Source organism: Salvelinus alpinus, chromosome 1 (genome assembly GCF_045679555.1).
Source record: "Salvelinus alpinus chromosome 1, SLU_Salpinus.1, whole genome shotgun sequence".
NCBI lineage: Eukaryota > Metazoa > Chordata > Actinopteri > Salmoniformes > Salmonidae > Salvelinus > Salvelinus alpinus.
In genome coordinates, this window is record NC_092086.1 from 43,829,111 (window position 1) to 43,854,846 (window position 25,736).

The 25,736-nt window shown below is 45.0% G+C and overlaps 1 protein-coding gene across 2 annotated transcripts in view; it reads left to right on the forward strand.

Annotated features, from left to right (window-relative positions):
• Nucleotides 1-25,736, forward strand: part of LOC139577093 (protein shisa-8-like) — a 77,877-nt gene that overhangs the window by 18,533 nt on the left and 33,608 nt on the right. For both annotated transcript variants that reach the window (XM_071403896.1, XM_071403905.1), the window contains exon 2: nucleotides 11,381-11,496. In XM_071403896.1, coding sequence (XP_071259997.1) covers nucleotides 11,381-11,496 — 116 coding nt within the window. The remainder of the gene's footprint in view (nucleotides 1-11,380; nucleotides 11,497-25,736) is intronic.

The following is a 25,736-nucleotide window of genomic DNA, read 5'->3' on the forward strand; positions in this document are numbered from 1 at the left end:
ACTAGTACAGATAAGGCTTTTGCTATTAGGAAAAATGAGAAGCAACAATTTGATGTGAGTGTAATATGCAATAGGATATTGTCCTGCATTGTCAGAGTATGCTTACACTACTTCTCCCCCTCATATTGGTATTTGGGTGGGTGTATTTGAATAAACATTGTGACATTCTGTATTCTGAGAGTATCCTCACTCTGTACATGCATGGGAATACTATGATCTTATGTATTGTGAGAGGTATACCCATCTGTGTGTGTGTGTGTGTGTGTGTGTGTGCGTGTGCGTGTGCGTGTGCGTGTGCGTGTGCGTGTGCGTGTGTGTGTGTATACGCATTTGCAACCATGACTTCATAGGTCTACGGCTGGTGTATTTATGTAAGTGGTACATTTCCAATGTTTGTGTGAAGTGCACACAGAATCAATTATTATGAACACGTGTGTTTGTGTGTGCATGTGTGAGCAGGTAGGTGTCCACAGAAGGTAAATAGAAGATTGTGCATGACTGCTCCACACTGGAACCATTATGGATTTGCACCTGCGTCCATGCTTAAACCCAGTTTCTGCATTGAGGCCTTAAAAGTAATTCACCTGTTGGCCTCTCTGAGTACAGTGTCCACACCAGAGCCATAATGGCTGTGCCCTCGTATGTATTCCTCTGTAGAGTTTCTGTGTTCAAGCCTCAAAAGATGGATGGCAGTGTTTGTCCCCAAGAAACAATATTTCAACCCCTCACTGTCTCTGTTGGTTTGCTGTTGCTCACTGAGTAGATCCACAAATCAGACGAGCTCCTGGCTGTCAGTGAAACACTGTCTAAGGTCTCATATTTTCCAATAGTGCGTTATCGAACACCAAAGTACACTCAGTGCCCAGTGACTGACATGAAGTGACGGACAGTGGCTTCTGTCCCACAAGGCCAGCCGCAGACGACACATGGCTCCATTCATGCTCCCATGCATTAATAATGGCGGAAAGTTGGAGTCATCCTTTGCTCAGCTAGGCTGAATGTGTGGGCTCATAAGATACATCATTTGATTTCACTCTGCACTGCGGGAGGGAGGTTATTTTATTGTTCGTGAAAAGCATTGAAGTGTTTATTTTGGCTTTTGGGTAAAGTGCTTAGAGGAAAGTGTACTCATTTGGGTGGGTGTATTTGAATAAACATTGTGACATTCTGTATTCTGGGAGTATCCTCACTCTGTACATGCATGGGAATACTTTGATCTTATGTATTGTAAGAGGTCTGTGTGTGTGCATCTGTGTGTGTGCAAGCTATGAGCTTATGTAGAGTGACCTCTCTCTCTCTGTGTGTGTGTGTGTGTGTGTGTGTGTGTGTGTGTGTGTGTGTGTGTGTGTGTGTGTGTGTGTGTGTGTGTGTGTGTGTGTGTGTGTGTGTGTGTGTGTGTGTGTGTGTGTGTGTGTGTGTGTACATGTTTTCCTATATTATTAGGACTACAATGTCCTGACAAGACCCCAGAATGTCCTGGCAAGGTAGTAAAACAATTACCTTTTTGAAAAGTCTGGACTTTTTCCATGTCCTGAATTTTTTCATATGCTATTGTAAGCTTAAGGGTTCGGTTTAGGGTTGGGTTTAAATTTAGGCTTAGGGTTAACGATAGCTTTAAGACTTAGGCTTAGGGGTTAACGTTAGGGTTAAGGTTAGGGTTAGGTTAAGGGGTTATGGAAAATAGGATTTTGAATGTGTTTGTGTGTTGATGGCAGGAGGGTCAGGACAGAGGTATGACTTATTAAATACGTGAGATTCCCCTGTGGGAGGCCTAATCAATCACCACAGAGCATTTAGGAACACCGCTATTTGCTCTCCCAAAATTCATTATGATACGCGGCGGGACAAAACATCCCTCTGATACCATGTAGGAGACTGATAACAATCAGCTTTAAATGGGCTTTACGAAATGGGGATGGACCAAGCGGACCGGACACAGGGAACGAGAAACAGCCACAGCACTCAGCAGAGCACATGGCCACTACGCCATGTGTCCCTGCGGTCAAAAACAGGTCCGTTAGCCAGGCTATTACAGGGCCATTACATTGACATGGCGAATGGAACGATGCTATTGTTAAGTCATCAAAACCCTGAGCCCCATGGCAGGTCGGTAATATACAGTTCCATAGGAAAATGTCAGGGGCGGCATTGATCGCTTGTCCATACAGTGGAGATGGATGGCCTGTGTGTGATAGAGCTGATGATGGCTCATGAAGCGATAAGGCTATGTGCTGGGGCAGGTTGTCATGGGGATGATGGCCAGTCTGTGTCGTCACTTAGATAGAGACAGTATTAGGGCCATGTGGACCTTAGTGTGTCCTCATGGAATGACTGTATCCCTGGGAGAGGGTCTGTGTGTCCTAAAGACCCAACATTCATTTGAGTAGGAGTCAGGGGTTGAAATGAATTATCTCCCATTAGGGTTGAATGGCAGGAACCCGGTTACCACGATTTACTGCCCAAAAACCACTCCCTTTTCCTGGGATAAATAACTGCGAGAAACAGGTAAATTCTAAGATATGATTTATATGAAAAGCATGCGTGAAATGGAACTTGAATTATATGTGATGTCTAAATCTGGCTTCTCTACGGCCTCTGCATGATGAATCATCCCCGCTCAGGGTGGGGACAGTATTGAGAGCAGTTCATAATGCATGTAGACCTACCATCTCATCATGGTCACTTTTTTTCTAGTGACAGGTAGGCCTTCATTTGCTGCAGCATCTAATTTACCCATCTCCAGCTGGCTTTCGGGGTCACCTTATTGTTTTACTGTAAAGATGTTTTATTTTTTATGTTTTGCAGCTAACCATTCAATCTTTGTGAATAGAAGTGAAAGCCTTCTGTGTTTAATTCTAGTCCCATATTATTCAAGCATGCCATTAGAATGATGACGATAAGGACAACAAAACATATTCCATTTAACTGTTGAAAGCGATGAAGGAATGATGTAACAATAAAGAGAGAAAGAGGAAGTAGGATAATAACATTGGGGAAATATTATGAATGGTATATATGCATCAGCCTACTAATTATACAAATAGGCCCTATTAAATTTAGACATTTAAATCATTTTCGCTAGCCGATAATTGTAACTTTGTAGGCCAGATGTGCTGCACCAGAATTGCATGTTCTCTCCTTGCTTTATCATGGTTTGAATGATGTGAGTAATTCCAGTCCATATAATACAGTATAATCAAATACAGTACAGTAATACAGTTCACATTCAAAAAGATTAGCTACTGGAGCTAGTTTCATGTATTTACCCAAGAAAGCATACAGCCATCTATGGGCTTTTGTGTTTTTTTGTCGTGCATAATGAGCAGTTGTCTATTTCATATAGGCCTATGTATTGGTTAACGGCACAATCACTTGTGATTTTTTTTATTTTGGGCTCATTAAATGTTGTTAATGTAGCGCTCATAAAATGTATTTAATGTCTGGCTCATCAGGCTCAGGTAGCATCAGGCTTGAATTTTCTAACAAGCTCTAATCAAATCCAGACACAGGCCTATTTACAGTGGGGAGAACAAGTATTTGATACACTGCCGATTTTGCAGGTTTTCCTACTTACAAAGCATGTAGAGGTCTGTAATTTTTATCATAGGTACACTTCAACTATGAGAGACGGAATCTAAAACAAAAATCCAGAAAATCACATTGTATGATTTTTAAGTAATTAATTTGCATTTTATTGCATGACATAAGTATTTGATACATCAGAAAAGCAGAACTTAATATTTGGTACAGAAACCTTTGTTTGCAATTACAGAGATCATACGTTTCCTGTAGTTCTTGACTAGGTTTGCACACACTGCAGCAGGGATTTTGGCCCACTCCTCCCTACAGATCTTCTCCAGATCCTTCAGGTTTCGGGGCTGTCGCTGGGCAATACGGAGTTTCAGCTCCCTCCAAAGATTTTCTATTGGGTTCAGGTCTGGAGACTGGCTAGGCCACTCCAGGACCTTGAGATGCTTCTTACGGAGCCACTCCTTAGTTGCCATGGCTGTGTGCTTTGTGTCGTTGTCATGCTGGAAGACCCAGCCACGACCCATCTTCAATGCTCTTACTGAGGGAAGGAGGTTGTTGGCCAAGATCTCGCGATACATGGCCCCATCCATCCTCCCCTCAATACGGTGCAGTCGTCCTGTCCCCTTTGCAGAAAAGCATCCCCAAAGAATGATGTTTCCACCTCCATGCTTCACGGTTGGGATGGTGTTCTTGGGGTTGTACTCATACTTCTTCTTCCTCCAAACACGGCGAGTGGAGTTAGACCAAAAAGCTCTATTTTTGTCTCATCAGACCACATGACCTTCTCCCATTCCTCCTCTGGATCATCCAGATGGTCATTGGCAAACTTCAGACAGGCCTGGACATGCACTGGCTTAAGCAGGGGGACCTTGCGTGCGCTGCAGGATTTTAATCCATGACGGCGTAGTGTGTTACTAATGGTTTTCTTTGAGACTGTGGTCCCAGCTCTCTTCAGGTCATTGACCAGGTCCTGCCGTGTAGTTCTGGGCTGATCCCTCACCTTCCTCATGATCATTGATGCCCCACGAGGTGAAATCTTGCATGGAGCCCCAGACCGAGGGTGATTGCCCGTCATCTTGAACTTCTTCCATTTTCTAATAATTGCGCCAACAGTTGTTTCCTTCTCACCAAGCTGCTTGCCTATTGTCCTGTAGCCCATCCCAGCCTTGTGCAGGTCTACAATTTTATCCCTGATGTCCTTACACAGCTCTCTGGTCTTGGCCATTGTGGAGAGGTTGGAGTCTGTTTGATTGAGTGTGTGGACAGGTGTCTTTTATACAGGTAACGAGTTCAAACAGGTGCAGTTAATACAGGTAATGAGTGGAGAACAGGAGGGCTTCTTAAAGAAAAACTAACAGGTCTGTGAGAGCCGGAATTCTTACTGGTTGGTAGGTGATCAAATACTTATGTCATGCAATAAAATGCAAATTAATTATTTAAAAATCATACAATGTGATTTTCTGGATTTTTGTTTTAGATTCCGTCTCTCACAGTTGAAGTGTACCTATGATAAAAATTACAGACCTCTACATGCTTTGTAAGTAGGAAAACCTGCAAAATCGGCAGTGTATCAAATACTTGTTCTCCCCACTGTATATGCTTTATCATGCTTTTGAATAACACTTTCGGTTTTGCCGGAAAATATCGGGTTACCCGGGAGAAAAGAGATTTATTCTCGGAATGGAACATTGGTAAAATACAGGGAAAATATTCAACCCTAGCTCCCATGATATCTTTGCCCAAAGCCTAGCTTGACCTAAGAGGTGCTCCTCCAGAGTCCAGACTATCCAATGGTTGAATGTGAATGAGGTGCTGGAATTACTTTCCATCCAAGGAATGATGAAGGGTGTAACACATGGTGTGTGTGTGTGTTTTGGAGAAGTAGCTTCAGCAACTATAGAAGGGAACTAGGCCACTGCAGACAGCACAGTCATGCCCACCCACATACAAACATAAACATACCCTGGCATAGTCACACCGCCATGCTAAGAGGCACTATTTGGCAGCTGTCGCGTCCAATACCAAAGTAGCGGAGACAGTGGCAGGCAGCTGCAGGCACTAACACTGCTGGGGCTCACTATCTGGCAGTGGTAGCTACAGCGTCAGCCTCCCTGGTTGAGAGGGAACTCGGCTCTGAGCACCGCGGGGTGGGAGACTCAGTACCCAAAACACAGGGTGTCATTTCTGCTACTACATCCCTCCCTTAGCGAGCACCAGGGAGACACAGCCTGAATTATTGATCAAGGGAGACAGGGTTTAGGGAGAGCTGATGGTTCTGTCAGCCTAGAACACCAAGACAAAGAAAGAGCAGAGCTACAGATGAGGAATGTGTACAAAATGACTAAACTTTCACGCCTGGTGAGTGAAGCTGGCTGTTGGGTGCTATGATGGCACTTCAAATCAAATCAAATCACTTAGGGAGTGAAATAATGTGAACCAAGCCATTGTCGCACCATGCAGTCCAGAATGAGTTTTCTGCGCTGGAGGCTTTATTTTATCTTTTTGTTTGGGAAACTTTTCTGGAAGCTCAAGTTCCCCACCCACACTTAGCCTCGGCAGCACACCCTCAGTGTGATTTGGGGGTGACTCAGTGGGGTGTCCTCATAATAACCCCGGTAGACTGAACACGAGGTGGGGTGCCACAGATAAAACCCCACGTAGAAATAAGACAAAGTGTATTAACAAACACTATAGCTAGTGGTGGATGGTAGAGGCAAGTAAAAACACACTAACCTGGTGTGACAGTGGTGGTGATTTAGACACTACAGTGTCAAGAACAAAGGGTTTCAAACATACCCCAGAGCAGTGGACAGTAAAGGTGATTTCCGCCTTGAAAGGACAATAAACAAAATTATGAAATCTGAATTCTATTCTATTTTACTGTACTGTGCAGTAGTGCACAGCAGCTGGAGGTTAACAGTGAGACCCCCTGGCTCCTGGCTGAGACTGCAGGGGGTCACAGCAGGCCTCTTCTGCTCAGTGGGCTCCAGCTGTCTGGTGGTAATGAACTAATACACTCACTTTGATTGTGGCCTTACCACCCACAGGGAGTGGAGGAGACAGAGAGGCCTCACCCTTACCACCCACAGGGAGTAGAGGAGACAGAGAGGCCTCATCCTTACCACCCACAGGGAGTGGAGGAGACAGAGAGGCCTCATCCTTACCACCCACAGGGAGTGGAGGAGACAGAGGCCTCATCCTTACCACCCACAGGGAGTGGAGGAGACAGAGGCCTCATCCTTACCACCCACAGGGAGTGGAGGAGACAGAGAGGCCTCACCCTTACCACACATGGGGAGTGGAGAGTTAGGGAGGCCTCACCCTTACCACCCACAGGGAGTGCGGAGGAGATAGGCAGTCCTCACCCTTACCACCCACAGGGAGTGCGGAAGAGATAGCCAGGCCTCACCCTTACCACCCACAGGGAGTGCGGAGGAGATAAAGGCCTCACCCTTACCACCCACAGGGAGTGCGGAGGAGATAGGCAGGCCTCAACCTTACCACCCACAGGGAGTGCGGAGGAGATAGGCAGGCCTCAACTCCAACCTGAACCCCCACTGCCTCCACTAGGGTGATGATAAAATCTCAGAGTAAAAGGACCTTCATGCCGATCCCAGCGCCGTTTGTAATTGAATATAAGTGATCTAAGAAAAGGAATAGAAGTAGCGTTGCCTATTGCAATTATTGTGTAGTGCATCAGCAGGAAACTAAACAATTAGCTACAGATGGTTGAAATCACAACAGAAGTTATCATTAGCATAATTTGATTCATGCTTGAACAATACCAGAGGAATCCAGCTTTGAGTATCAGACATTATTACAGTCTAATTAATTTTACTCTGCAAACCTGCATGCACTACACTGTAGCATCCATCAATGAGTGAAGCAACTCACAAACTTAACTCGTTCTAAATAATTGAGCCTATGTCCTTCGTTCAATCATTCAATGTAGTTGTTTGTGGCGTAAACAAGTCCTTGCCTCACCTCTCCTAGAATAGCTGTGTTTCAATAATTGGAGATGTTTTCACACGTCACATGACCTCTAGGTACTTCTGTAGTGCTCCCTCTACTTGAGGACAGCACAGACAGGTTCATTAGCTTCATGTAGCGTGAGGACCTAGTTGGGGGACTTTCAAAAGGCTGGTTCCAGGCTTATACATCTCTAATTAATACAAGACAATTGTAATATTTACTTTACTGAATTGTGATGGTTTAATTAAGGGCAACATGTTTCCCTTTAAGTTGACATGCTGTGTGAACATGATTTAAGATCATCTTTTTCTATAAACCACTGAATAATCAATGATTGCGCACAGCCAAGATTTGTGCTTGGTTGAGAAGATGATGGATAGATTGTGAAATCAATTTGATGTAATTACCATCCATATTTAATTGGTGCGCCAAAAAACACATTTGCACATAGGCTTTAAACTCTTTCAATTTGTAACCATTATGAATTTGACCAGCCCAGTAAGTGCTGAGTTTCCACCTGTCAATTTTTTTCACGTGTTCGTTCCCTTCAAATGTCACTCATAGCAACTGACAAGTCAACCCTGTGGAAACCTCAGACACTGGAGTACTACAGAAGTCATCATCATCAGGACCGACCAACCAGCCTCAAGAATTTCCAGGATCTTGCCTCATACAGTAAAGCCCCTCAGGTCGAACTTAAACTTTCCCACCTTCACTTTTCTCCTTTCTGCTGACACACTACTGCTGATGAGGGTGCACAAAACTTTATGGTTATCTTTAATTCATTAATCGATTCATTTCCGTTCTTGTATTATAGCACACAATCCATTTTAAGTAATTAAACTGCAAATGAATCTCATCTGTGGCCCTATCTGACGCAACCTCAAGATAACCCCTGTAATGTATCAAATCTGGAAAACAATGTTGCCCCTTCTCTTAACAAAGTGGCACAATGTGTGAGAGAGAGAAAGAGAGAGAGAGAAAGAGAGAGAGAGAGAGAGAGAAAGAGAGAGAGAAACTCAACAGACTAATTCCTCAATGAACATCTTCAGTGACAAACTACAAGGGCTTTTTGAAATGTACAAAGCCATCAACTCTGAGCTTTTTTCTAAGTAGTTGACATTTGACCACTGCAGTAGGATTGGCAGAGCTATCTAACACAATTTCCTTTGTAACATTCTGGCAGAGAGAACGTAATGTTTGAAACAACACCCAGGGAAATAGTTCTGTCAGCCCCGAGAATTGTGTTTAAGGAACACTGGCTCATCCAACCAAACCCTTTTCCCAAGTTCTTATGATAAAAGAGACAGATCCCGATTGGCTGTGCATGGGAATGTATCTGTGCATGGGATTCACCAGGGCTTTTGGCTGCCATCGTGGTTTAAACATTTCCTTGCCCTTGTAATGTCTGAGCCTAAGAGAGGGCTCTGGGAATTTTTCTGGAAAGTCTTGCAATGTTCTCACATCAAATCACATCATCCCTTTACATCTTTACGTTAGCTAGGAGATGTGACAGTCCCGGGGGGTTAGAATACGGGTTCAGAGAGCTGACAGCTGTGTTGAGAAGGTGGAACAACCAGCACTCCACAATAACAGCACCCTCAGCAATGCCCGAGAGAAAGAAAACAGAATTGAGGATGAGAAAGAGAGAGAAATGCTTTAGCCAAGTAGGAGACGGATGAAACAGAGGGAATGAGTGAGAAAGACAGGCACTAACTGGTGGTGATGAGTTAAGGAGTAGAGTGTTTGTTTGTGTACTGCTGAATGGGTGACTGGAGGGCATTTTAGAGAGAAACCCAACAAGTGAAAAGAAAAGCATGAAAAACAGAGGGACAGTATTTCAGCATGGCCTCGGGACTTAGTCCTTGTCTATACCTGCTGTCATTCAGTCTGTCAGCACGATCTACATATTAACCCTCGTTCCTATCACAACACTACTGACCTACTGTCCGGGGCTCATGTCTAGCCAGCTGAGCTGTCAGCAGGCATGTACCATTTAAATTCAACCGGTTTCTTTGAAAAGGTCCAGCTGTCAGTACTATACTACATTATGATTAAAGCCTTTGTTTTACACACCAATGGACATCACATACAGTGGGGAGAACAAGTATTTGATACACTGCCGATTTTGCAGGTTTTCCTACTTACAAAGCATGTAGAGGTCTGTCATTTTTATCATAGGTACACTTCAACTGTGAGAGACGGAATCTAAAACAAAAATCCAGAAAATCACATTGTATGATTTTTAAGTAATTAATTAGCATTTTATTGCATGACATAAGTATTTGATACATCAGAAAAGCAGAACTTAATATTTAGTACAGAAACCTTTGTTTGCAATTACAGAGATCATACGTTTCCTGTAGTTCTTGACCAGGTTTGCACACACTGCAGCAGGGATTTTGGCCCACTCCTCCATACAGACCTTCTCCAGATCCTTCAGGTTTCGGGGCTGTCGCTGGGCAATACGGACTTTCAGCTCCCTCCAAAGATTTTCTATTGGGTTCAGGTCTGGAGACTGGCTAGGCCACTCCGGGACCTTGAGATGCTTCTTACGGAGCCACTCCTTAGTTGCCCTGGCTGTGTGTTGCGGGTCGTTGTCATGCTGGAAGACCCAGCCACGACCCATCTTCAATGCTCTTACTGAGGGAAGGAGGTTGTTGGCCAAGATCTCGCGATACATGGCCCCATCCATCCTCCCCTCAATACGGTGCAGTCGTCCTGTCCCCTTTGCAGAAAAGCATCCCCAAAGAATGATGTTTCCACCTCCATGCTTCACGATTGGGATGGTGTTCTTGGGGCTGTACTCATGCTTCTTCTTCCTCCAAACACGGCGAGTGGAGTTTAGACCAAAAAGCTCTATTTTTGTCTCATCAGACCACATGACCTTCACCCATTCCTCCTCTGGATCATCCAGATGGTCATTGGCAAACTTCAGACGGGCCTGGACATGCGCTGGCTTGAGCAGGGGGACCTTGCGTGCGCTGCAGTATTTTAATCCATGACGGCGTAATGTGTTACTAATGGTTTTCTTTGAGACTGTGGTCCCAGCTCTCTTCAGGTCATTGACCAGGTCCTGCCGTGTAGTTCTGGGCTGATCCCTCACCTTCCTCATGATCATTGATGCCCCACGAGGTGAGATCTTGCATGGAGCCCCAGACCGAGGGTGATTGACCGTCATCTTGAACTTCTTCCATTTTCTAATAATTGCGCCAACAGTTGTTGCCTTCTCACCAAGCTGCTTGCCTATTGTCCTGTAGCCCATCCCAGCCTTGTGCAGGTCTACAATTTTATCCCTGATGTCCTTACACAGCTTTCTGGTCTTGGCCATTGTGGAGAGGTTGGAGTCTGTTTGATTGAGTGTGTGGACAGGTGTCTTTTATACAGGTAACGAGTTCAAACAGGTGCAGTTAATACAGGTAATGAGTGGAGAACAGGAGGGCTTCTTAAAGTAAAACTAACAGGTCTGTGAGAGCCGGAATTCTTACTGGTTGGTAGGTGATCAAATACTTATGTCATGCAATAAAATGCAAATTAATTACTTAAAAATCATACAATGTGATTTTCTGGATTTTTGTTTTAGATTCCGCCTCTCACAGTTGAAGTGTACCTATGATAAAAATTACAGACCTCTACATGCTTTGTAAGTAGGAAAACCTGCAAAATCGGCAGTGTATCAAATACTTGTTCTCCCCACTGTATAAGACGGCTTTAATTGTGATCAAATCACACAGATTAGGAAACGATGGCAGCACACTTCCATTTGATTTGATGTTGCAGGAGTTTATTCTATGGTGATCTCAATCGATTTGACACAATGTTCTCTCGTCTTACTGATGGGTGATCTTTAACCTAACACTTGTCTTTCTCTCTGCAGGGCCTTGACAGAGTTGTTGAAGCAGCCCGGAGAGGTGGGCGGAGTGGACGGTACCGGGGGTCATCACCCCATAGGGACCAATGGGATCTCTGGCAGGTCACCGCGCAGCAACAACGGTAAACCTGTTTCTCTGGAAGCGACAGGGGTTATTACAGGAGATGTCTCTCAGTGTAATTAAGCATATCGGATACTGATCCAGCAACGCTTTGCAAGCACTCTCAAGAGGGCTCTTTTAGTGCTCAATGTATTAATGAGGACACTACTAACTCTGAATAGGGTACAACAGACTATTTCAGACTGGCATTTTTCAATTCTTGCTCTGCATTATTGAGAAGGGCCTGTAAGTAAATGTTTCACTGTTGGTCTATACCTGTTGTAAACGAAGCATGTAACAAATCAAAATTGATTTGACGCGCACGCATGCAGACACTTGTTATTGAGCTAGGAGGACGGCTCAATTCCATAGCAGCCCGTGCAGTCTCCCTCCATGGCTGAGCAGAAGTGCAGGGACAGGCTGGTCATCTTTAATTCCATAGCAGCCCCTGCTGTCTCCCTCCATGGCTGAGCAGAAGTGCAGGGACAGGCTGGTCATCTTTAATTCCATAGCAGCCCCTGCTGTCTCCCTCCATGGCTGAGCAGAAGTGCAGGGACAGGCTGGTCATCTTTAATTCCATAGCAGCCCCTGCTGTCTCCCTCCATGGCTGAGCAGAAGTGCAGGGACAGGCTGGTCATCTTTAATTCCATAGCAGCCCGTGCAGTCTCCCTCCATGGCTGAGCAGAAGTGCAGGGACAGGCTGGTCATCTTTAATTCCATAGCAGCCCGTGCAGTCTCCCTCCATGGCTGAGCAGAAGTGCAGGGACAGGCTGGTCATCTTTAATTCCATAGCAGCCCGTGCTGTCTCCCTCCATGGCTGAGCAGAAGTGCAGGGACAGGCTGGTCATCTTTAATTCCATAGCAGCCCGTGCTGTCTCCCTCCATGGCTGAGCAGAAGTGCAGGGACAGGCTGGTCATCTTTAATTCCATAGCAGCCCCTGCAGTCTCCCTCCATGGCTGAGCGGAAGTGCAGGGACAGGCTGGTCATCTTTAATGAAGGTGTAATTATCTTTGTTCTGGTCCAGGACCTGTTGATATAGTACCAAGCAGTTCATCTGTTTACTAATTAGATCCCCTCAAATCCCTCTGAACCCCATTCCCCTCCAACAAACACACACACACACACACACACACACACACACACACACACACACACACACACACACACACACACACACACACACACACACACACACACACACACACACACACACACACACACACACACACACACACACACACACACTTTGCTTTCATCTTCACTCTATTGCAACAATTCCTTTCTCCGTCACGTTCATGCCAACCTACACCCATCAGTCTCCACCTTCCCTTCATCTCTACTCCTCTTTATTATTTTGCCAAACAACACTCACTCCCCATCTCGCCTTCCTTTCTCCTGTCTCTGACTAGCGTTGACCATTAAATTAGTCTTTAATTAAGTGGTCATTATCTGTGGAGGGTTGATACAATGGGACTTAGAGGCCAGCGAGACCCGTCTGTGTGCCCCCCCGCCCTGCTCTCAAAATGGTGTGTCCGCTGGCCACACAACCACAACCTGTCACCACCCGCATGACCTTCATTAAGAACCACAGACCAGAGAGAGAGAGAGGGAGGGGGAGGGGGAGAGAGGGGGAGATGGAGCAAGATGAGAGAAGGGGCTCATTTGAGAGAGAGAGAGAAAGAGATGGATGGGGACAGAGAGCATGTGTGTGAGAAAGGGGGGCAGGTAGAAGTAGAAAGATGGAGTGCAGAGGATGGAAGAGGAAGAGGTGGAAGAAAGGGAAGGAGGAGCTTGGCAGAGAGATAAGAGGCGGAGATGGATTTCTGGAACAAATATCAAAGGAGAGGGCAAGAAAGAAGCGACAAGGTGAAAGAATGGGATGGAAATGAGGGAACGTAGGGATTGTAATAGATAAGGGTAAAAAAAATGCAGACATTTAAAAAGATGAGAGAGAGAGAGACAGTAATGATGGGGTGACATAGCCATTGAGGAATTCCCAGCAAGATATGGGTAAAAAAACAAAACAAATAATACCAGATGAAAGAAGGACATTGACTGGGGTGTGACATTGTGTCATGATGCACATTAAAGAGAGGACTTACAGGTGCTGCCTAGTCTACTGAGGTGGATGAGAGTGTAAAACTCTGGCTCCGCACATGTTTTCATTATTGTTATTCCACCCCATACTGCTCTGCCCTGTAATCTCAGTGCTTTATCTGACATGATATGGTCAAGGCTGCATCTAGATCAGTGTCTGAGAGTGTGAGGGTTGGGTTAGGGGACAATCCAGGCAGAGAGAGAGAGAGAGAGAGAGAGAGAGAGAGGGGGAGAGAGAGAGAGAGAGAGAGAGAGAGAGAGAGTGTGTGTGTGTGTGTGTGTGTGTGTGTGTGTGTGTGTGTGTGTGTGTGTGTGTGTGTGTGTGTGTGTGTGTGTGTGTGTGTGTGTGTGTGTGTGTGTGTGTGTGTGTGTGTGTGTGTGTGTGTGTGTGTGTGTGTGTGTGTGTGTGTGTGTGTGTGTGTGTGTGTGTGTGTGTGTGTGTGTGTGTGTGTGTGTGTGTGTGTGTGTGTGTGTGTGTGTGTGTGTGTGTGTGTGTGTGTGTGTGTGTGTGTGTGTGTGTGTGTGTGTGTGTGTGTGTGCGCGCGTGTGTGTGTGTGTGTTGTATGAGAGCATTCTCATGGCAGTGAGTGGGACAGCTGGACAGAACTGCTCAGTGTGGAGAGCTGCCCTCAGGGTCAAACAGCTCCCAGTGAACAAGCCGTGCGTGTTCCTCTGTGAAACAACGGAGGGAAAGAGACAGAGACAGAATGACAAATAAAGAGACTGAGGACATTTTATATCGATTTTGGGGAATAGAGAGATAGGGAGAGAAAAATGAGAACATGAAGAGAACGAGAGGAAATTGGGTAAGGACAGAAACGGAGGGACTGAAAGTAGGAAGTGAGAGACTAACAGATGGAAAGAGAATGATTGAGAGAGCACAAAGCACAAGGGCTAGCCTATCCTAATCCCACTTGTTTCTGCTGTCTGTGAGCTGTGTTTGAGCACCATGGACAGAGCTAATGGTTCATTACAATGCAGGAGACTGACTGGTCTAAACTCCTTAGAACTGCACCATGAATTATTTAAGCTTTACTATATGCTTGAACAGACCGATCTCAACATTCATCATTTGTTAATGTTTTGGCAATAACGACAATTACACTACTGTTATTGAACACGATGAAGACGATGTCCCTGTTGTTGTTGATGACGCTGATACTGTAGTGATGACGAAGTTGATCCTGCTCATACAGTGGCTGACCACTATCTAAACAAACACGTTCAGAGGAAAATACCCCTGCGTTGAATAATCTTGGCTGGCTGGACTGTGTGCAAGTTCTATATTGACACTGTTCCTTTTCTCTTTGTAGATAAGGGGGATCTGCAATTATGGAGCGTGTGTAATTGCATGTTGCAGAGGCAGTCTGTGAGGGGGAGAGCGATAGCATCCGTGTGACATTGAAATCAAAACAAGGAGATGAGGGAATTGGGACGGGCGGAGGGAGTGTTAAGTGAAAAGGGGGAGGGGGGGTTGTATATGTATGTTAATTTCTATGTATATTCACTGTGATTAAAATCCACATGGGGCCAGTGCCAATTACATACGTACCGTGTTTGCCTACCAGTCAACATATGACGCTATGGTAATGATACTCTGAGAAACAGAGAGGATGCTGTGGGAATAACAGTCACTGCACCACATACATGCTCATGCATGTGTCCTCTGCAATCTGTGTGTGTGTGCTTTGAGCTATGTTGTGTACTGTAGCTACAGTGTATTCGTAATGTATTCAGACCACTTTACTTTTTCCACATTTTGTTACATTACAGCCTTATTCTAAAATGTATTAAATATTTTTTTCTCATCAATCTACACACAATACCCCATAATGACAAAGTGAAAACAGTTTTTTTTGTAAAAAATGTCAAATGTATTAAAAATATGAAACAGAAATAACTTATTTACATAACTATTCTGACCCTTTGCTATGAGACTCGAAATTGAAGAAATTGTCCGTAGAGCTCAGAGACAGGATTGTGTCGAGGCACAGATCTGGGGAAGGGTAACAAAAAATGTCTGAAATATTGAAGGTCCCCAAGAACACAATGGCCTCCATCATTCTTAAATGGAAGAAGTTCGGAACCACCAAGACTCTTCCTAGAGCTTGCCGCCCAGCCAAACTGAGCGATTGGGGGAAAAGGGCCTTAGTGTAATGACTTTCGTCTGGTAAAGGAGAAGAGGACCAAAATGCAGCGTGGTAAGTGTTCGTCATATTTTAATAAACTGAACACTTAACAAAATAACAACGAGGACAAAACGAAAACGAAACAGTTCTGCAAGGAGAACATACACTAAGACAGAAAATAAACACCCACAACCAAAATGGGGAAAACAGGCTACCTAAGTATGATTCTCAATCAGAGACAATGATCGACAGCTGCCTCTGATTGAGAACCATACCAGGCCAAACACAGAAATACAACAACATAGAAAAAAGAACATAGACTACCCACCCCAACTCACATCCTGACCAACCTAACACAAAGACATAAAAAAGGAACTAAGGTCAGAACGTGACACTTGGTCAGGGAGGTGACCAAGAACCCGATGGTCACTCTGACAGAACTCCAGAGTTCCTCTGTGGAAATGGGAGAACTTTCCAGAAGGACAACCATCTCTGCAGCACTCCACCCCAATCAGGCCTTTATGGTAGAGTGGTCAGACATAAGCCACTCCTCAGTAAAAGGCACATGATAGCCCGCTTGGAGTTTGCCAAAAGGCACCTAAAGGACTTGGACCATGAGAAACAAGATTCTCTGGTCTGATGAAACCAAGATTGAACTCTTTGGCCTGAATGCCAAGTGTCACGTCTGGAGGAAACCTGGAATCATCCCTAAGGTGAAGCATGGTGGTGGCAGCATCATGCTGTGGGGATGTTTTTCAGCAGCAGGGACTAGGATACTTTTTTATTTAACCTTTATTTAACTAGGCAAGTCAGTTAAGAACAAATTCTTATTTACAATGACGGCCTACCCTGGCCAAACCTGGACAGCACTGGGCCAATTGTGCGCCGACCCTATGGGACTCTCAATCACGGCCGGATGTGATGCAGCCTGGATTTGAACCAGATACTGCAGATACTCTTGCACTGTGATGCAGTATATTAGACCACTGCGCCACTCTGGAGCCACATAGTCAGGATCAAGGGAAAGATGTATGGAGCAAAGTACAGAGAGATCCTTTATGAAAACCTGCTCCAGAGCACTCAGGACCTCAGACTGGGGCAAAGGTTCACCTTCCAACAGGACAACAACCCTAAGCACACAGCCAAGACAACGCAGGAGTGTCTTCGGGACAAGTCGCTGAATGTCCTTGAGTGGCCCAGCCAGAGCTTGAACCCGATCGAACATCTGGAGAGACCTGAAAATAGCTGTGCAGCGACACTCCCCATCCAACCTGACAGAGCTTGAGAGAAGAATAAGAGAAACTCCCAAAATACTTGAGGATATAATCGCTGCCAAAGATGCTTCAACGAAGTACTTAGTAAAGTGTCTGAATACTTATGAAAATGTGATATTAAAGTTTTTTATTTTCTATACATTTGCAAAAAAAATATTATGGGGTATTGTGTGTAGATTGATGAGGAAAAAAACTATTTAATACATTTTAGAATAAGGCTGTAATGTAACAAAATGTGAAAAAAGTCAAGGGGTCAGAATTTTTTCCAAATGCACTGTATGTACAGTATTTGTGCATTTGTGTGTACTTGAGTCAACCTACCTGCATGCTGTCATGTTTGTGATTCTGTCATTGTTTTTTAGTGTTTTTTCTGTCAGAGTGTGTTTGTTAGTTCTGAGCTATAGTTCGAATCAGGGTTTGATTATTTGTTACATTGTAATTTTTTCCATTTGGTCCGGGTGTTCTCACATTGCCAAATGTCAAACAAACTAAAATGCCAAAACAAAACCACGTGTTCATGCATGTCATTTGTTTATTGGGCACAAACGCTCATGTTAACTCCATCTCTGATTATCAGGAAGAATAACTTGTGTGTCCCAAACTTCATATTACTTTCGCTTTGGTCTTCGAACAACATGCGGGAGGAAACAGCGGAATAGCCGCTCTAACTGCGACGTGAATAGGCTATTCTCAGCTCCAGTCTCCCCTAACCTGCATTGGATGTGCTCATAAATGCACTGCTATTCACAGAATGTTTTATGCAGCCACAGCTGGTACTGTGTGCATTTCATCAAATGCTCTCAGTCAAACAACCAATAGTACCGCTCACCTATGGTTCTTTTCCTGTGTTTGGTCCAGACTGCCTTCTCACCTGCAGCGAACCGCACCACACTGGGAACGAAATAGGACTGAGACCATCCTTTTTGAGTGAGACACACCACTACAGACTAACCCAAATAAGTTAGTGTTTGTTCTATCAGAGTGTGTCTGTTAGTGTTTGTTCTGTCAGTGTGTGTCTGTTAGTGTTTGTTCTGTCAGAGTGTGTCTGTTAGTGTTTGTTCTGTCAGAGTGTGTCTGTTGGTGTTTGTTCTGTCAGAGTGTGTCTGTTGGTGTTTGTTCTGTCAGAGTGTGTCTGCTGGTGTTTGTTCTGTCAGAGTGTGTCTGTTGGTGTTTGTTCTGTCAGAGTGTGCCTGTTCGTGTTTGTTCTGTCAGAGTGTGTCTGTTGGTGTTTGTTCTGTCAGAGTGTGTCTGTTGGTGTTTGTTCTGTCAGAGTGTGTCTGTTGGTGTTTGTTCTGTCAGAGTGTGTCTGTTGGTGTTTGTTCTGTCAGAGTGTGTCTGTCGGTGTTTGTTCTGTCAGAGTGTGTCTGTTGGTGTTTGTTCTGTCAGAGTGTGTCTGTTGGTGTTTGTTCTGTCAGAGTGTGTCTGTTGGTGTTTGTTCTGTCAGAGTGTGTCTGTCGGTGTTTGTTCTGTCAGAGTGTGTCTGTCGGTGTTTGTTCTGTCAGAGTGTGTCTGTTGGTGTTTGTTCTGTCAGAGTGTGTCTGTTGGTGTTTGTTCTGTCAGAGTGTGTATGTTAGTGTTTGTATGACGGAAGCCTCAACTTCCATTACTGTGTTTGTGAGTTGGTGTTGATGTACTGGCTGCCTGGCTGTGTTCATGTGTGTGTTCTCGTATGTGTCAAACGAGGCAGATGTGTTTGATCACAGCACAGCTCCTCTCCAACGCCTCTGGCGCTCTTCTTCTGACCCCTCCAGCTGTCTTTACAAAGCCACGGACCTCCTACTCTCCCCCTCAATCTCTCCCCCCTTCCTCCCCCTTCAGTCCTGCCCAGGAGCGTCTGCAGGCTATAACTGCTGGTTGCTTCTGCTACGTCTCAACAGGTTAGACTGTGCAGTTTAAGGAGGGTTGGAGAGGGGAATAGGATTATAATGAAGAGTGCACAGGGCTTGGAGTGCAGCTAAGACAGACAGTGCCCCTAAGTCAGTTCTATTTGGATATCCTCTCAGCTAATGAGGTGTAGATTAGCATGGAGCAGCAGGTCCTGGACAAGTGCTGGGTTGTCTCTCAGTGCCCTGTTGAGGATTTGGACTGAAAGTAATGCACTGCCGCTGAGCTGTGGTTGAGGGGATTTGCATCGCGTAGATCCAGCGCCCGGGGTCCTTTCACTCTGTCATCTCAAGGACACCTCACACTACAGGCTACGGATGACACTGTAGAGTCTTAAGTGATGCAATATAGACAAATTATGGATATGGGGCTATGGGCACAGTATGGACATGCTCTTAACCTTATCGCCTCCTCCCCACTCTCCACTGTAGCTTTGGGCTCCAACAGTTATGGATTGACACAGTTTTAGCTTGACCTTAAAAGGGTTGTAATGGTGATTGGGCTGAAGCAGGCTTTTCGTCGATCCAGTGTGTCTGTGTGTAGCTGATAGGGGGGAAGCTGAGCCCCTCAGAGATGTGCGTGGCTATACATGAAATTACTGGGATAAGCCAGGCTGCTGACGTACTGATTGAGTGGGGATGTGGCTCCATTCTGGCTCTGTTATTCCGTCATAATGAGACCTAACCCTCTCATAGATGAGCCTTCCGAGCCAAAAGGAGTCTACATTTTCCACCTAACCTGCAAGTCTCAAGCCCATCATTACCAGTGGGGTGATGTGTTTCTGATTGGATGTGTGCAGAAGATCAAGTGGTAGAATCCTCAACATACACTGAGTGTACAAAACATTAAGAACACCTTACTCAATTCGTCGTGGCATGGACTCTACAAGGTGGCGAAAGCATTCCACAGGGATGCTGGCCCATGTGGACTCCAACGCTTCCCACAGTTGTGTCAAGTTGGCTGGATGTCCTTTGGGTGGTGGACCATTCTTGATACACACGGGAAACTGTTGCAGTTCTTGATACAAACCGGTGTGCCTGGCACCTACTGCCATACCCGGTTCAAAGGCACTTAAATCTTTTGTCTGGCCCGTTCACCCTCTGAATGGCACACATACACAATCCATATCTCAATTGTTGCCATGCTTAAAAATCACTTTTTAACCTGTCTCCTCCCCTTAATCTACACGGATTGAAGTGGATTTAACAAGTGACATCAATAAGGGATCATAGCTTTCACCTGGATTCACCTGATCAGTCTATGTCATGGAAAGAGCAGGTGTTCCTAATGTTTTGTACACTCAGTGTATTTTTGAAGGTCACAGCATTTTCACGAAATAAACACTACAAATTGTTCTGTGTTAGACAGAGTCATGTCCAGCCTGAGAGTCATTATCAGGCATAATGTTACCAATTGTAAAAGAAAGTGAGACACTTAATGGCTCAACATGAGAGCAGAACTTAGTGAAGAACCAAGATGATCTGATAATATATTCCGTTGAAGGTCACTCACACTGTGTGCTTTAATAGATCTACTCTCCTGTTTGAATACCTGCTGTGTTCATCTCTGTAGCTGAAACATTTCTGATTGGAAGCAATCCCATAACTAAAAGCCAGTACACACTGCTTACGATGCGTCATAGCTGGCATCCCCTAATTAAGACGTCTGACCGGATCAGAGACCCTTTAGACTTAATCATGGGTAAAGATTGCGCAACCAAGTTGTAAGAGAAAAAAAGCTGAAATGTCTGTCACGAGAGCTGATACTCATCTTGTGCCCATTGAAAATATGACGAACTTGGGTGGAGGCCACATGGGGGAATGAAAGAAACTGTGACCTTAACTTAAACTGTGACAGGGCATCTGTTTCTCTGTTTCATGAGATCCTAGTCCCGTCTAGGCTGAGGATGCACCTACAGTCACCACCAGGGAGGTTATAGTTCAGTGCCTGAGGCCCAGAATGATCGATCCCAGTACCAGTTATAGGGAGAGTGATGTTTGGAGCATACAGCACCACGGTCCAGGACCCATCCATCCATCACTGGAGAGTGACAGGAAGGGCTTGCTCCAGAACCCATGCAGAGGGAGTCCATCAAAGTGCTGCATGTGCACTGCTGTGTGAGAGATAGACATCATTTGTCAACAAGCCTCTGCTACAGCACAAAAGCTCTGGAACAAAGGAAGTGCCTGTGGACAACCCAGGTTTAAGTCAAGAATAGAGGATGGAGAGGTCTCCAAAACCACAACCGGAATGATAGTGCCCATGCTTGCCCTGGTGCTTAGACTCCCCTAGGAATGGTGTGTTACAGTACATTCATTGCCATGATTGTATTTATCAGACAGTCTTGTCCAAGGTGAAGGTGATTAAGAGGGGCTACCTGTCAAAACACATGGGACAGAACAGCAAGAGTCATTGGTGACACACGGAGAGCCAGTGTCAAACACAGTCACTTGGCACAGTGTTAAACTACAGAGTGTGCTTACTCAGACTTCCACTGTTTTGATAAGGGTGTACAGAGAGTGGATTTTCAGATGTCAAATCTCTGAGCCATGCAAGCGCTCGGAGGAGTTGGTGCAGGGAGAGAAGCCCCCTCGTGGAAGTGGTATTGATCTCAGCACACAGTGCCTAGAGAGGTGTTTGCAAAGAGTCGGAGCTGACACCACGATCAAGCAGTCTTATAGGGGATCAAAGAGCCCCTGGCCTCCCAGTGATCTGACTACAGCAAGGGAGGAGTGAGAATTTCCTGTTGACTGACGTTCCAATCCTGCGGCTGTCGTTGAATGGAGCCTCTCAATCATTCATACGAACACAGAGGAGGGTGGGGAGACAGACAGGGAAAGAGCGGAGGATGAGAGAGAGGGAACAAAGAAAGTGAGATCAACATAGAGATGGAGAAACGTTGCTCTGACAGGAGGGATATGGGGAGACAGAGAGATGGAGGGGGAGGGTTTGTGAGGTGGCAGAAGAAGGTGAGAAACAAAGAGCGACTAAGGGAGTAACATTGGAAAGAAAATAGAAATAAAGAGCGAGAATGAAGAGTGGCAGAGGTAATAGAAACTGGTATGGAAGACCATGCAGGAGGGTTAGTAGAGGGAGGCATGGAACATTTAAGGAAATGAGAATTTATAGAGCCATTGGTCAGTGTTCTGGAAAAGAGACTCCTGGAAACCCCTTCGACCCCCCTCTCCCCACTGTCCCTCGCTCTCTCTGTCCTCGCTCTCTGCTGCAGTGCTGCTTAAATGTCATTGGACAGCTTACATGTGGTGGGTGCAAAATGGGTGAAATGTCAAGCATGGTAAAGGGTGGCGTGCCTGTGTGTCATAGCGTGTGTGCCATGTGTGTGCCTGTGTGTTTGTGAGAGTGCATGTATTTGCCACATGCAAGGAGTGTTTAATTAAGTGTGAATTCATGTAGTATTCTATCTATGTACCTTAGTATCATTCTGTGTGTTAGAGCATGTGGATAGGCAATATAAGGTTCCAAGGGAGTCTTTACTTGAGACATGTGTAGGCCTATGTTTTGTAATAAACCCTGCAGCTGTACACTTCATCTGCTTTCGTCAAAAGGGAGCTGAATCACTGATTAAAAATGTCACGTGCATGACCTTGGCATATGAAGTCAGAAAAATAGTGCTATTATAGCAGCTGTAGGTATTGAATAAGGATGATGATGTAAAAACCATGTCCCATTAATATTAATGCTGCTTTTTATGATATGAAGGTTTGTTTATCTTAATTGCATGCCTCATTCTACTTTTTATTATCAAGGATGCGTAATAAGAAATACAAATGTTATGTTAGAAAGACAACAGTTGTACAATGATCTCATTAGAGACATTAAACACGTAATTACTATGCAGTGCACAGAGCCTGTTTCCCAAGCCTCACTATGAGATGGAGCAGCGATTCCAGCTGTTGAAATGTGACAGAATCCACAAATCAGAGCCTTAAAGGCTCAATGCAGCTGTTTTTATCACCATACCAAATCATTTCTGGGTAACAATTAAGTGCCCTACTGGGGATTGCTTTCAATTAAAATGGTCAAAGAGAAACAAAATAGCTTCTTAGCAAAGAGAAATTTCTCAAGCAAGAGTTTAGCTAGGATTGTCTGGGAGTGGTGTGTGGAGTGGGAAACTGAAAACTAGCTGTTATTGCTAGAGATGTTTGGAACTCTCTTTCTTATTGGTCTATTCAAACACCTCTTACACTTAAAGGGCATTCTCATAATTTTCACAATATTATTCCAACGTCATAGTGTGAAAATATTCAAAAAAACAAGGGAAATCATGGTTGACTGCATTGGTTCTTTAAAGGAGAGTGGGAAACAGAGAGAAGAGGGAGAAGAGAGAGAAAGAGAACGAGAAAGAGAAAGAGAGAGATAACAGAACAAAATGTGAAAGATGGAGAAAGGTCAAAAGAGAGAGACATGTAAGTCCAGGAGAAAGCATGATAGAAATAGAGACAGGTTGAGCATCCACCAGACAGAGAGAGAGAGAGAGAGAGAGAGGGGGATAGAAGCAAGGTATGAGAAGGGAACCATTACAACAAGGGGAAAAACATGAAAAGAGAGTGATCGTTATTCTCAGTGACAAGAAAGCAGCTGGACGCTGTGATATACATTTCGCTCTGTCTTCCTCTCTTTTTAAATGTCTCTGTTAGCCATCTGCTATCCCTTTTTCCATGTAGTGTCCCTCTCCCAGAACACATTTTTATGCCTTGTGCTATTCCGCCATTCTCTCACAATGCGCCACTCACCCTTTCCCTCTCCTCACAGACACTAGCCGAATGTACAGTGTGGTATTTAATCTGCATGGGGGCTTGTTAAACCACAACCAACACCCCAGCCCCCAAGCCCCCCAGCTCAGTGACCCATTCCGACACCACACAAATCAGGTTCTAGCCAGAACATACCAAGTCAGGAACAGAAATAGGGGGGATGGCAAGGTAGGTGATTTGAAGGTCAAAAGACTGGGCTGTCTGTTAATGCGTCTGCAGTACATCAATCACAGTTTGCAATGGTGGGTGGTCGTGCAGACAGAGTACACACGCCTTGCACATGCTTGAGGGCTTTGCCTCAAATCAGACAGTGTGTGTATATGCGTGTGCGTGCGTGCGTGTGTGCGTGCGTGCGTGCGTGCGTGCGTGCGTGCGTGTGTGTGTGTGTCAGTGTGGTGCAATATAGAACAAAGAAAAGTCCCAATGTTGAATCTACTGGTTAACACAGGATGGGTTTGAACACCTACTCTCGTACCATTCTTTTGTACCATTCTTTAATGGGCGGTTTTAAAAGAGCTGATGTATACTGAACAAAAATATAAGCGCAACATATAAAGTGTTGGTCCCATGTTTCATGAGCTGAAATAAAAGATCCCAGACATTTTCCAAAAGCACAAAAAGCGTATTTCTCTAAAAAAAATTAAATTTTGAGAGCATTTTATTCACATGCGCCAAATACAACAGGTGTAGACCTTCCAGTGAAATGCTCACTTACAAGCCCCTAACCGACAGTGCAGTTAAAAAAAATATGGATAAGAATAAGAGATAAAAGTAACAAGTAATTAAAGAGGATCAGTAAAAAATAACAATATATACAGGGGGGTGCCGGTACAGAGTCAATGTGCGGAGGCACCGGTTAGTTGAGGGAGTATGTACATGTAGGTAGAGTTAATTAAAGTGACTATGCATAGATTACAACAGAGAGTGGCAGTGGTGTGGAGAGGGGAGGGGGGGCAATGTGAATAGTCTGGGTAGCCATTTGACTAGATGTTCAGGAGTCTTATGGCTTGGGGGTAGAAGCTGTTTAGAAGTCTCTTAGACCTAGACTTGGCTCTCCGGTACTGCTTGCCATGTGGTAGCAGAGAGAACAGTCTATGACTGGGGTGGTTGGAGTCTTTGACAATTTTCAGGCTCTTCCTCTGACACCGCCTGGTATAGAAGTCCTGGATGGCAGGAAGCTTGGCCCCAGTGATGTACTGGGCTGTTCGCACTATCCTCTGTAGTGCCTTGCGGTCAGAGGCCGAGCAGTTGTCATACCAAGCAGTGATGCAACCAGTCAGGATGCTCTCGGTGGTGCAGCTGTAGAACCTTTTGAGGATCTGAGGACCCATGCCAAATATTTTCAGTCTCCTGAGGGGGAATAGGTTTTGTCGTGCCCGCTTCACGACTGTCATGGTGTGCTTGGACCATGTTAGTTTGTTGTTGATGTGGACACCAAGGAACTTGAAGCTCTCAACCTGCTCCACTGCAGCCCCGTCGATGAGAATGGGGGCGTGCTTGATCCTCCTTTTCCTGTAGTCCACAATAATCTACTTTGTCTTGATCACGTTGAGGGAGAGGTTGTTGTCCTGGCACCACACGGCCAGAACAAGGTCTGGAGGTCTCTGACCTCCTCCCTATAGGCTGTCTCGTTGTTGTCGGTGATCAGGCCTACCACTGTTGTGTCATCAGCAAATTTAAAAGATGGTGTTGGAGTTGTGCCTGGCCGTGCAGTCATGAGTGAACAGGGAGTACAGGAGGGGGCTGAGGTGCCCCTGTGTTGAGGATCAGCGTGGCGGATGTGTTGTGTTGTTACCTGCCCTTACCACCAGAATTACAAGTGGTAGTGGCATGACATTGTCAACAATTGTATTACTAAATGTAATATTAGGCTTATCTATTTTGTTCAGCAAACAAACATAGCTTCATCTATGACTGTCAAATTGTATTCTACATAAATGAGTTTGATTTGTTGTACAGACTTTGTGAGATCTAGTGATCTTTCGGAAACCATGAGACTGTGTCATTCTTTTTATATGTGTGTGTTTGTGTGTGTGTTCTTTCCCTGTGGTGTTGTGTGTGTGAATGTGGCTATGAGAGGCTGGATGTGTGTGACAGTGACA